Source organism: Miniopterus natalensis, chromosome 7 (assembly GCF_054644295.1).
Source record: "Miniopterus natalensis isolate mMinNat1 chromosome 7, mMinNat1.hap1, whole genome shotgun sequence".
Classification (NCBI taxonomy): domain Eukaryota; kingdom Metazoa; phylum Chordata; class Mammalia; order Chiroptera; family Miniopteridae; genus Miniopterus; species Miniopterus natalensis.
This window is the reverse complement of record NC_142087.1, coordinates 2,379,000-2,392,329: the sequence shown is the minus strand read 5'-3', so window position 1 is coordinate 2,392,329 and position 13,330 is coordinate 2,379,000. Positions and strand designations below refer to the sequence as shown.

The window sequence follows — 13,330 nt, the reverse complement described above, 5'->3', positions numbered from 1 at the left end:
AGCAGTTTATAAATGAGACACTTGAGGTCAGTCACTGTTGATCATGGTTTTTCCTCTTCCAAAAGATCATTAAAATCCGTGCCCAGACAGAGGGAATCAACATCAGTGAGGAGGCGCTGAACCACCTGGGGGAGATCGGTACCAAGACCACTTTGAGGTGAGCCAGTTGTCCCCTGGATCTGCATCTGCCTGGAGCTGCTCCAGACCTCACCGGCACCTTCTCAGCAAGGCCTGTGGGAACATAAATGTTCATTAGGACATAAAGGCAGGCCCCCTTCTCAAGGCATAGGACCATGTCTGCTTTTACTGGTGTGCTGGGTCTCATCCCAGGACACTGTGATTTAGAGTACGGAATATTTAGATGATGGTGTTTTAAAAGCTAGAGTAGCAGGTTAAGTCCCCTTGTCTTGTAGCAGGTGTACCCCTGTGGTAGAGAGCTGGCTCTGACCCCGGGTCAGTCCCTTTGATAGAGGAAATGGACAGAACCAGAGAGCACGGTCCAGGTCAAGGGAGGTCATTAGCTGGGCCCTGCTGGCTCTGTCCTCCAGGTGTGTCTCGGGTAGGGATGGCAGGTGAGGGAGGAGTGCAGACATAGATTGCTTTCCTGACTGTTCAGTAGCTCAAAGCTGTGGCCAGTGGAGGATGTCCCTCCTCAGTGTCTGACTCCTTGTGAAGTCATGATTTCACTCCTGTCCCTATTTCTTTCACTCCTAAGTTTGAAGCAGAATTGCAAGCTGTTTTATTTGGGTGGAGTGGTGCTTTTAAAAACTCCTGGATTTTTGTACCTTTGGATAGGGCATGTGCTTTCAGGAACTGTGTGTTCATTCCCTGCCATGTTCAATGTCCTGCTCTGGACCTTGGCATTACCTGCCACGAAGTTTGTGGTCCCTTTCAAGCAGCAGTGGAATTACCTCTTGTCGGAGAACTTTTAAGACTGACAAAGATTTGGGGAGTAGGACTTGGTCATGTTGGTGACTTCTAATGCTTCAATGGGGTTGTGACTACAACTCTTTGAGAAAGGACAGTCCTCATATCTCTTCGTCTGCTGTGTCTGCAACAGCTATCACAAGCCCAGCATTGGGCTCAGCCCCTGGTGTCAATGTTCCTTTTGATCTGGGAAGGGGCTCCTATCTGTGGCCACCATTTCACTCCTGCCCTGCCTCCTGTTCACTCTAGGTACTCGGTGCAACTGCTGACCCCAGCCAACTTGCTTGCTAAGATCAACGGGAAGGATAGCATCGAGAAAGAGCATGTTGAGGAGATCAGTGAGCTCTTTTACGATGCCAAGTCATCGGCCAAAATCCTGGCTGACCAGCAGGATAAGTACATGAAGTGAGTCTTTCTGCAAAGAGACACTCCTCAGCATGCTTGGGCCTGGGTGCAGCCTGCAGATACAAGGCTCACTACTGGCCTTTCGGATTCTGTTCCCACTCGGGCCTGGTTAGCAAGCAAGTTCAGTGTGCTAAGTGTTTCTTTTTAAGTTATCATAATTTTTCCCATGGTTGCTTTGAAGGGCATGGTTACCAAGCAAGTTCAGTGTGCTAAGTGTTTCTTTTTTAAGTTATCATAATTTCTCATCAGTATGTTTTCTAATAAATCTTTATAGGATATTTTGATGACATCTCTTTCTCTTTTAATTAAAAAACACAAAAAACTTTTGTATTTTAGAACAGTTTTGGATGTACAGCATTGTTGTGAAGACAGTATAGGGCATTCCCACATACCTCACACCCAGCTTCCCTACTATTAACATCTTACAGTAGTAGTATGTGGTACATTTATCATAGTTAATGAGCCAATACTGATACATTATTATACTTTATTCATATATTCTGTTCCTTTTCTGTCCCAGGATCCCATCCAGGATCTCACATTACATTTAGTTGTCATTTCCCCTTATGCTCCTTGTGGCTATGACAGTTTCTCACACTTTCCTTAGGAACTTCACAGTTCTGAGGAGTGCTGATCAGGTGTTCTGTCAAATATCCCTCAGTGGGTTTTTCTGTTTGTTTGTTTGTTTGTTTGTTTTTTTAAGGATTAAAATGTATTTTAATAAGTTGATGCTTTATTATTGCTCCATTTTTCCAGAAATATTCCAAAGGTATTGGAAAAATCAAGCATAGTATAACAATAAAAAATATGTACTGCATAACTACCTAAGATAGGCAAGGCTAAGAGCTACTATCTGACATCCAGCACACAGCAACCCTGTTCCCAAGATTGTACTAGGCCTATCAAGGAAAGTTGTGAACAGCAACTTCAGACACAAAAGGGCCATTCCCAGGTGGTCCTTACCCAAGAAAAAGATGGAGGCAAGTTAACACAAGATGTTTTTAAAGATATACTAAAATGAAAATTTCTAAGACAAAATGTCTTCTTAGGGCATGAAGGGATAATATATGGGATATAATAGACTGTATGAATGTTATCTGTGACCTCTGCAGTCATTTGCCTGAATTCCCACCTAGGAGTGAATGAAGTGATGGGGCTAAGGTCACTGGGAGATGTTAGTGGTACATGTGGCAGTGTCTTGGGTTGGGGAATTTAAGAATGAGAACGCAAACAGAACAGGATAAACAAAAGAATGGCATGATCGAGATTAATGGGAACTCTAACTGGATCCACTCTGCCATTGTTCTCCCCGCCCAGGCCTTCAATAATCACAAGACTTCAGGAATTCACCAGATATGATTAAATGGTATACCACACAGAAATGATTTGTTAAATATCGCCCCTCCCTTGCCCTCTGCCTCCAGCATACTCTCTAGACTAGTACAGGCAGGGAAGGCCTAACTATTGGGAGGAATCCCTAACACCTTTCCAGGGTAGAATTCTGACTAGTCCAAAAAGGGTCCTTCTCTTAAGGGTTTTGGAAAACTAAACACTGCAATATTATTAGTATCGGTGATGTTTGGAGCAAATTCAGCTCCAGGAGCTGCATGGTCAAATGCAGGAGGAATTCCACCAATTGCCCCTATTCCTTGTAACAGCTTGGCCAAAGCGTTCGGTAGTTGGTGGGGTCAGTCCCAAGGTTCCATCTGGCATCATAGTGGCAGGTCCTGGAGGAGCTGTGGTACCAGCAGTCACAGGAACAGGAGGCATGGCACCTCTGTTTTTTATGCCCATAGCACCTCCCATAGCCATCTGGCCCATCTGTATCTCCTGCTCTCTGGCATCAGGGAAGGTTCCCTTGAATCCTTCCTGCTGTCCCCGCATCTCTTCTCATGGAGCCTGCCCTCGTTCTCCTGCCTGAGCTCCAGTTGCTTTTGGTTTTGCACTTCTTGGTTGTGTAGCTCTTCCATCCTCCCTCATTTGCATGGCCTGGTGCTCATGGGGAGCAGCCTCTGTCTCCATCTCCAGTTTCTCATGAGCTTCCCTGATGTTGGGTCCACTTGGACCTGCTGCTGTTTCTGCATCTCACTGATCTGCCTTCCAGCACATGACACACTCATCCAGGCTATGCAAATCTAGGTGGCTGCTTCTGCTGCTTGTGAAATTGCTGGTTCTTTATAACCAGCTTCTCTGGAAGTCCCTCTTCGACATCTAACTGGCCCATATGTTCACAGTCACAAACCGAGGAAATGTGGTGAGCAGGAAGGAGCCTTCACTGCATCTGTCCAGAGTTTTCTGAGCAGCTGGCTTCCCTGAGAATTCAACAATGCCTTTTCCTGAGGGCATTCCTCGATCATCCACAATGACTATGGCCCTCTCTACCTGGCAGAACACAGACGAGGCTTCCTCCAGCAGTCCATTGGACACATCCTGAGGGAGGTTTGGACCTTAAGGGCTGCACTATAGCAGGCAAAGCGCACATGCAGCTGCTTTCCACAGTGACATGCTGTCTAGCTCCACTTTAGCAATCTCCACTAGGGTTTGTGCTTCCAAGCAGATAGAGCCAAAGCCGTATCCTTATCAATGAAGACTTCGCCTGCCTTCCCATATTTCTCAAATAGCTTCCTCGTTTCCTCCTCAGTGATGTCAGGAGGAAGATTGTCCACAAAGAGCCGGCTACAAAGGTCTCCCGGTTTCCTAAAATTCTACAGGTGAATAGTCAAGCTTTCATTTTTGGCTGCTGCTGCTGCTGCTGGTGATGCTAATGATGCTTCCTTGGAGCATGGTTTTGCTTCTCCAACTTAAAGGTTTTATTGCTCTGCAATTTTTGCACCCCTCTACCGACTGTTCTCAAAGTAACAGCAGCCTTTTTTTTTTTTTAATCCTCACCCAAGGGCATGCTTATTGATTTTTAGAAAGAGAGAAATGTTGATGTGAGAGAAACATCAATTGGTTGCCTCCTGTAAGTGCCCCAACTGGGGATCGAACACACAACTTAGGTTTGTGCCCTGACCAGGAAACAAACTCACAACCTTTTGGTGCATGGGATGATGTTCCAACCAACTGAGCCACACCGGCCAGGGATCAGTGGGGTATGTTTGATGTTTTTCTCTTGATTAAACCAGGACTGTGGGTTATTGGGCATAAGACCATACAAATAAAGTGCCATTTTTATCACATACCATCAACAGATCACTCCTGGTGTTGAGCTGGTTCCCCTACCTGAGGTCATATTTGTCAGGTTTCTCCACTGTAAAGTTCCCCTTTCCCTTTCCCACACTGTCCTCTGGAAGAAGGCTCTGAGCTCAGCCCCAGCTTAAGTGGTGGGGAGTTTTGCTCCACCTCCTTGAGGGCTGAGCATCTACATAAGTTACTTGAATTCTTTTGCACAGGAGATCTCTTCTCACCATTTGTTCATTTGTTCAACCATTTACCTCGGTGTGGACGCATGGATATTTATTACACGCTTGGGTTATAATCCAATACTATGTTCTTTATTTTGTTGCTTAAATTAGTCCAGCTTTGAGCACTGAGAGTTCTTTCCATTGGTTTCTGTGTCCCTTTGACATGTCTCTGTCACATCTCTTTGTTCACTGAAGTGGGACTTTCAGCCCCTTGAGAGGAAGGAGAAATGGCAGTGCTGGCAGATACCATACCGGAACGTTCTCACCTGCTAGGATGAGCCCCTATTCTTTCTACCAGGCCGGCTCCTGTCTGCTAGCTCTGCGCTGCCTGAGGCGGGGCTTAGCCACAGAAGCAGTGCCTTGGTACAGGCTGGTTGTTTTGGTTCTCCACCCTCACGGGCAGGATCTCCATGCTGCTGTATACGCAGGAGAGGGAACTAACCAAGATGGCCATTTAAAATATATATATATATATTTATTTCAGAGAGAGAGGAAGGGAGAGGGATAGAGATATAAACATCAATGATGAGAGAGAGTCATTGGTCGGCTGCCTCCTGCATGCCCCCTGCATGCCCTCTGCTGGAGACCAAGCCAGAAACCCGGGCATGTGCCCTGACCAGGAATCAAACTGCCATCTCCTGGATGATAGGTCAGTGTTCAACTGCTGAGCCACACCTGCTGAGCTAAGATGGCCATTTTGATCCAATTGTTGCTATAATCCAAGTTAACCATGAGGTCCTTGGGGAGCAAGCACAACTGTTCTCCCTTTAGTGATGGTCATGTGATCGTGTCCAGAAGACTGTGGGACAGGAGGACTGAGATAATGCTGTGGGAGTCCATCCAGCCCTCTGAGAGCCCTCAGGTCCTGAGAAGGGCCCAGCTAGTCCCTGCTGGCAGAATGGACCTTCTTCCGGCCTGGCCCTTGAAGGGGCATTCCAGCATGGGGGTCTTGGGTGGGGGAGAGTGAGATACTTCTTGATGTCAGGGCTGAGCTCCGTGGCCTGTTCTGGGTACTCATATCTTGTGTCTCTGACCTCCCAACTTAAGCCACGTTAGAAAAAGGATAGTGATACCTCTGATACCAGTGAAGCAAGAGCTGATTGGGGGCTAAGGCCTGTGTTAATGCTTCATATTTCCTTTCACATTCTCACAGCAGCCCTATGGTACTGGTGACAGTTATGCCACTTGCCCAGCTGGTAAGAGACAGAACCAGGAGGGTTTGTAATCAGAGCGGTTGGAGTCTGTGCACCTATCCCCTATGGCTATAACACCTTCCTCAGTGCTGAGTTGTTGGAGGGAACTTCAAGGTCTGACCTCCATCCCAGACAGGTGAGGGAAGCAGGGGCCGGTATGAGAAAGGTGACTTTCCTAAGGCGAAACCTCAGAGGACAAGAACCAGGCTTGCCCACCTCTCAAATACAGGTTGGGACAGAGTCCCCTCCCAGCTGCTCAGGAAATCTTGGTGTCCAGAGCAGTCGTGTGTGTGTGTGTGTGTGTGTGTGTATGTGTGTGTGTGTGTGTGTGTGTGTGTGTGTGTGTGTGTTCACAGCCCCCTGTACTGGTTCCTTAGGAATCCTTGGTGCTCAGAGACGTGGCTCACCTCACTTGTCTGGCCTCCAAAGTGAAGGAGATGTTTCTGGATAAGTGGGAAGGTTGGGTTATTTTAATTTTCCTCCTATTTTTTCCAGCAGGGCCTGTGATTATTACATTAATCTTCCAGGCGAAGTTTTTACGACCGATCCCTCACTGACTATGAGAAGTTTCTCCATCCATTACCAAGAGGGAAACAGACCCTGTGGGGAGGGAAATATTTGTTACATCTTATCAGGCTGACACACAATCTACCAACAATTATAGCAGCCTCATTTTTTGCACTATTTCAGGTCTGGCGTGAAAAATTGTTGTAATATTAAAGTGAGGCAGGGTGGGGGTTGGTCATAGGGAATGGCTGATATTCCAAGCTCTGGGCCCATGCTCTTGGGTGCCTCCCCACACTGGGCAAACTGATTGGGTGGGCTGGAGAGGGAGGGGTTGCATGTAATCCCAGCTCCCTGATCCTGTGTAATGGGGCCACTATGAAAGCAAGAAGGGCCCTTGAAAGACTTGCTGGCCCTTGCTGAGAATCCACCATGTCCTCTTATTTTCTCAGCCTAAATACCTGCTCACCCCCACACCTCTTTGGTTGCACCCTCTACACGGGTTCATAGGATACTTTCGTTTTTAGGACTTAACAGATAGTGGTGTCACACCAGAAAATGACTTACTGGTTAGCAAATCTTAACCAATTTTTTAGTAAAATGGAGCTAGCTGCACAATGGTGGGAGTCACACTCCTTTTGGCCTCCATGTCTCAGACTCCATGGCCAGCAGGCTTCTTTCTGCTGGGAAAGCAGTAGACATTGGTCAACCAGCATTCCTCTTTCCCTCCCAGTACCGGCCTGGAGGGACCTGAGCAGTCCCTGATCTTGAGGGGCCCCTGGGTGGAGGTGACAGGTGGTAAAGTGGAGCAACCAGGTTCCAGGGACATAGTAGATAGAGACTTGGTCCCTTCTGGTCCTGAGCCTTGGTTTCCTCATCTATAAGATGGGGGCAATCATCCCATAGATCCATGCGAGGACATGGTGAGGGGACATGGGGCTGTATCCGGCACTCAAGATACTGAAATTCGGTGAAGAGTTCCCAACCCCTATCCCTCTTGGGGGAAGAGAAGGTCACTATTTGTCCAATAGGAGCCAGAGGCCTGCTAGGCTCCACACTTCCCCATCCGGGACAGATAGCCCTTGCAAAGACCTAGAAAGGCCTAGAGAAATACCTCTTGGCTTGACCCTTCCCTGTTAGGCCAAGGGACACAGCAGGCTCAGGCCCACACAAGCTCAGGAGCAGAAAGGAGAGAACCTGCAAAGGCATGGGCTTTATCCGCAGTGTTTACACCTGACTTTGGAGGAGAGGACACTGCCCTCACTGGGCCCCTGAGACCCCATCCTCAGTGAAGCCCAGCCAGGGCTGGTGCAGCCAGAGGGGAGACACGGCTGTCTCCTCCCAGCCAAGCAGTTGGTCTCTGGAAAACAGGACTACTGAGAGGTTAGAGCAGGGCTCACCTCAATCCACCTGCTGGTCATCCTTCCATTCCCCACCCTTCCCCCCTCCTAAGGTAGGGGGCCACTCGGCCTCCCATTTATTCCTGGGACAGCAGGTCCCTTGGGATGAGAGGTAGGCCAGGTCAGGGTGACGGGCCCCTGGGGGATGGGGGGACCGAGGAAGCAGCGAGAGCCTCGCAGTAGGACTGGAAGAGGGGGTAGGGTTGGGCCAGCGGCGAGGACTGGCTGTCAGCCGCCTGACCCTGTCGCCCCTCCCTGTCACTCCGCCGCAAGTGCAGTGATTAATGGCCAGGCCTCGCTGCCTGTTCTGCCATCAGCGTGCGTCTGGGCGGCGATGGATGTGGCTGTCAGGCCAGCCCGGCCGGTGCTGACCCTCGGCCCCTGTCCGACGCGATCAATGGGCAGCACACGGCAGGCAGCGGCTGGGCGGGCGCGATAAGATGGGCCGATGAGCGCCCGCGGATTGCCCGCTCCGTCACCCGCAGTTACCGACACGCCGCCGGTGCGCGGATCTGCGCCGCCTGCGCCGCGTGATTAATGGGGACGCGGGAAGCTGCCGGGAGGGCGCGGGAGGGCGAGGCGCGCGGACTCCGCACGGAAGGGACGTGGCTGCGTCGGCCCGGGGGGGGGGGGGGGCTGCGTGTTGGCCGGCGGGCGCGAACCTACGCGTGTGGCGCACGGGGGACGCAGAGTGGCCGGTGCAAGTCCGGGGCATACGCTCACAGCATTTGCACACGGGGGCCGGCAGTACCCAGGGCTCGTGTGTGGGCCACAGGCCCGAGGGCTGGGCATGTGCACGGACGGCTTGCACAGAAGTGTCACTAAGGTGTCCTCGGGCGTACTTGCGCAGTCACCAAGGCCTGCGTGACTCGGGCTGGCCGTGAACAGTCGGCCGCTGCGGTGGGGAACAGCTAATATATCTCCCTACCCGGACCCCTGCTTGGCCCGCGCCTCTGCTCGCCCGATGCAGGCCCCCCCCACTGCCCCAGCCATCTTTGAAAAACCCCGATCTCACCCAGTCAGGCCCCTGCTCAAAACCCTTTCCTAGGCTCCCAGGGCCCAAGGGCCCAATCACAAGCCCCGAGGGGCGCGTCTCTCAGTGCCCCCTGAGCCTCGCCCGCCACCGGCGCACAGTCCCTGGCGCCCGGCGCTCTCGATTACGCGCCTGCTGGCTCGCGCGACCCCCGCGACTGCGAAGGAGAAACTGTGGGATCCGCCAGCGCCAAAGTACACAAACGCCCGCAAGGTGATCGGCTCTCCCAGGCCTCTCCTGGGGAAGAGCCAGCCACAGGCCCCACCACCGACAGACGGGGAGAAGTCTCGCGCCAGGTGATACAGGAGGGGCCAGGCGGCCTCCCAGAGGCGACAGGAGCCCGGGGAAGGCCGCGCGCTCCAGGACCGGGCGAGGGGCCCGAGCAGGCGGGAAGGGCTGGCGGGGAGCCCGAGGGGCCGAGGGGCCGAGGGGTCACGGGATGCGTCATGGGCGAAGAGAGGTGAAGGGTGAGCGGCAAGGCTGGGGCGGACGCGGCGGGCGGCGGGGTACCAAGGGGTGTCCATCCGCTGCAGGACCAGGGCTACCGCCGCGCCCGTTCCAATCCGGGGGGTCTCGGTAGCGTCTTCCCCGCCCCATCCCCACTCCCAGCCCCACTGGCCTGGCGGACGCACAGCTCTGGTAACTGCGAGGCCACAGCGCCCCCTGGCGGAAAGAGGCGCAAAGCTCGGGAGAGCCGGCGTCCGGGGACCTGCCCGGCCACACCTCCGCGTCTGAGGGCGTGGCTAAACCTGGACTGCCTCCCGGCGTCCTAGCCAAAGCCCGAGCTCGCTTCCCAGCGCGGGGGAGAGCCTGTAGGAAAAGGGCGGTCAGGGAAAGCTTCCTGAGCTGGCACTTTAATTTTAAAAAAGAAAAAAAAACGTTACGGATAATTTACATCATGGTTCAAAACGTAAAAGTACAGTGAAGAATCTCCCTTTCCTTGCCCTCATCTGTTTCTCTCTGCAGAAGCAAGCTGAATTATACTGCAGGTGTACCCCTCCAGGGATGTCCTGTGCATATGCAAGCCAATACACATGCATTCCCAACGTTTATGAAAATTTTCAAACGTAAGAGAAGCTGCAGGAATTGCATGGTGACAATCTGTGTACCTATTGCCTAGAAACTATACATCCTCCATCAGTCCACTTTTATCCAATTGTCTTTTATTCATTTCAAAGTTGCACATATCAATACACTGCAGCCCTAAGTATTTAAGCAATTATGCAATATTTGTGATATTTAAATTTTTTATTTTTTAATTACAGTTGACATTCAATATTATTTTATATTAGTTTCAGGTGTACAGCATAGTGTTTCGACAAATATATAATTTACGAACTGATTCCCTCAAAAATTCTAGTACCTACTGGGCACCATACATAGTTATTACAATATTATTGAATATATTACCTATAGTATATTGACTTTACATCCTGGTGGCTTTTTTTACCAATTAGTATGTTTCCTCCCATCTGGCAACACTCAGTTTGTTCTCTGTATTTATGAGGCTGTTTCTGTTTTGTTTGTTTATTTTGTCCTTTAAATTCCACATATAAGTGAAATCATATGGTATTTGTCTTTCTCTGTCTAACTTATTTCACTTAGCATAATACCCACTAGGTCCATCTGTGTTGTCGAAAATGGTAAGATTTCATTCTTTTTTATGGCTGAGTAATATTCCATTGTAAATATGTACCACTTCTTCTTATCTATCAATTATCTACTGATGGACACTTGGGTTGCTTGCATATCTTGGCTATGGTAAATAACACTGCAATGAACATATGGGTGCAAATATTTTAACAAATTAGCGTTTTGGATTTCTTTGGATATATACCCAGAAGTGGAATTGCTGGGTCATAAGCTCGTTCTATTTTTAATTTATTGAGGAACTTTCATACTGTTTTCTACAGTGGTTGGGATTCCAAATTCCAAATTGGAATCCCATCAACAGTGCAGGAGGGTTCCCTATTCTCCTCATCCTTGTTGAAACTTGTTTGCTAATTTATTGATGGTAACCATTTTAACAGGTGTGGTGGTATCTCATTGTGGTTTTAATTCACATTTCTCTGATGATTAGTGATCTTGAACAACTTTTCATATTTCTATTGGATTTTTGTTTGTTTGTTTTGATGTTGAGTTGTATGAGTTGTTTATAAATTTTGGATATTAAGCCCTTATCAGACGTATCATTGGCGAATATGTTCTTCCATTGAGTAGGTTGTTGTTTTTTGTTTTGTTGATGGTTTCCTTTGCTATGCAAAACCTTTTTAGTCTGATGTAGTCCCATTTGTTTCGTTTTTTCTTTTGCTTCTCTCTCCCTAGGAAATATATCAGAATATTACTAAGAGCAATGTCAGAGAGTTTACTGCCTGTTTTTTTGTTGTTTTTTTTAAAGGAGTGTTACGGTTTTGAGTCTTACATTTAAGTCTTTAATCCATTTTGAGTTTATTCTTGTACTGTATATAGTGTAAGAAGGTGGTCTAGTTTCATTTTTTGGCACATATTTGCCCAATTTTCTCAACACAATTTATTGAAGAGACTGCCTTTACTCCATTGTATATTCTTGCCTCCTTTGTTAAATATTAATTGACCATATAAGCATGGGTTTATTTCTGGGCCCTCTATTCTGTTCCATTGATCTATATGTCTGTTTTTATGCAAATAATGACAGTTTTACGTCTTTCTTTCCAATTTGGATGCCTTTTATTTTTTTTCTTGTGATTGCTGTGGCTAGGACTTCTAATACTATGTTCAATAAAAGTGGTTAAGTGGATAACCCTGACTTTTTCCTGATCTTAAAGAAAAGTTTTAGCTTTTCCTCCATTGAGTATGATGTTAGCTATAGGTTTGTTATGGCCTTTATTATGTTGAGGTATATTCCCTGTATTCCCACTTTTCCAAGTTTTTAATCATTAATGGATGCTTTTTCTGCATCTATTGATATGATCATGTGATTTTTATCCTTCATTTTGTTTACATGATGTATCACGTTAATTGATTTGCAGATATTGAACCAATCCAGGAATAAATCCCACTTGATCATGGTGTCTGATCTTTTTAATGTATTGCTGAATTTTTTTGGTAATATTTTTTGAGGATTATTGCATCTATGTTCCTCATAGATAATGGCCTGTAATTTTTTTTTTTTGCAATGTCTTTGTCTGGTTTTGGAATCAGGATAACGGTGGCCTCATATAACGAGCTTAGGAGCCTTCCCTCCTTTTGAATTTCTTGGAATAGTTTGAGAAGAATTGGTATTAATTCTTCTTTAAATGTTTGGTAAAATTCACCTGTGAAACCATCTGGTCCAGAACTTTTGTTGGGAGTTTTTGTTTGTTTTTGTTTTTAAGTATATCTTTATTGATTTCAGAGAGAGGAAGGGAGAGGGGGAGAGAGAGAGATAGAAACATCAATGATGAGAGAGTCATGGATCAGCTGCCTCTTGCATGCCCCTTACTGGGGATTCATCCCGCAACCCTGGGCATGTGCCCTGACTGGGAATCAAACCTTGATCTCCTGGATCATAGGTCGATGATCAGCCACTGAGCCATACCCAGCCAGGCTCCATGAGTTTTGACAAATGAAACCCAAACCCTATCAAGGATGTTACTGTCACCCCAGAAAGTTCCCTTGTGCCTCATTCCAATCTTGAACACACTTGAGGCAACAGTGTTCTGGTTTTCTCACCATAGATCAAGTTTTTCTCCTCTGGAACATCATAAAAATGAAATCATATGGTGTATATGTACTCTGTTGTGATTTGTTTCTTTCAATCCACTTCCGACAGTGAGATTCATGCTCTTGAGACTCACGCATGCTGGTGTATATCATAGTTTGTTCTTTTCGATTGGTAGGTATGAGGCCATTGTATGGGTGACCATTTACTCATCCATTCGCATGCTATTCCCACTTCTCAGCTATTATGAATAGGCTGAAATGAACACTCCTGTAAAAGTCTCTGTGTAGGCATATATTTTTATATGCTAGGTCTTTTCCTGATGCAGTCTATTTTTTATCTCCCCCTTTTTAAAACACAAATAGTAGCATACACTGTTCTACTTCTTGCCTTTTAAATTTTTCAATAGTGCATTTTGGAGAGTCTTCTAACTCAGCATATAAAGAATGTCCAACTAGTTCCTTTCAAAAGGAGGGAGATACTGTAATTTAGCCAGTCCCCTTCTGGGAGACATTTAGATGTTTCTAGCCTCACTGAGCTGGGCTTTGCAGGACAGAGTGAGGGGAACTGGGAAAAGGCCCCGAGGCTTGGTGGATCCTGCAGAACCCCTATTGCAGGGACATAAGCTTTCTGAAAGGAGAATCAGCTCCTGACCCATTTGTTCCTGGAGGCTCAGTAATGTGTTGAATGGAGAGGGTGATTGTGGAGGTGTGCTGGCAAAAGGCTCTGGGGCAGAGTGATGGGGAGTTCCAGAGGGGAATGAGGTGGGCACTGCCACTAAGGGG

At 47.8% G+C, this 13,330-nt stretch overlaps 1 protein-coding gene and 1 pseudogene across 1 annotated transcript in view; one reads left to right on the top strand and one right to left on the bottom strand.

Moving 5' to 3' along the window:
* The window catches only part of RUVBL1 (RuvB like AAA ATPase 1), a 38,463-nt gene extending 36,404 nt beyond the window's left edge, over window positions 1-2,059 (top strand). The window contains exons 10-11 of the mRNA XM_016197334.2: window positions 66-157; window positions 1,177-2,059. Of these exons, the coding sequence (XP_016052820.1) occupies window positions 66-157; window positions 1,177-1,336 (252 nt within the window). The 3' untranslated portion in view covers window positions 1,337-2,059. The remainder of the gene's footprint in view (window positions 1-65; window positions 158-1,176) is intronic.
* A 778-nt stretch (window positions 2,060-2,837) lies between these two features.
* LOC107525246 (non-POU domain-containing octamer-binding protein pseudogene) lies at window positions 2,838-5,468 on the bottom strand (annotated as a pseudogene).
* Between the last annotated feature and the right edge of the window lie 7,862 nt (window positions 5,469-13,330).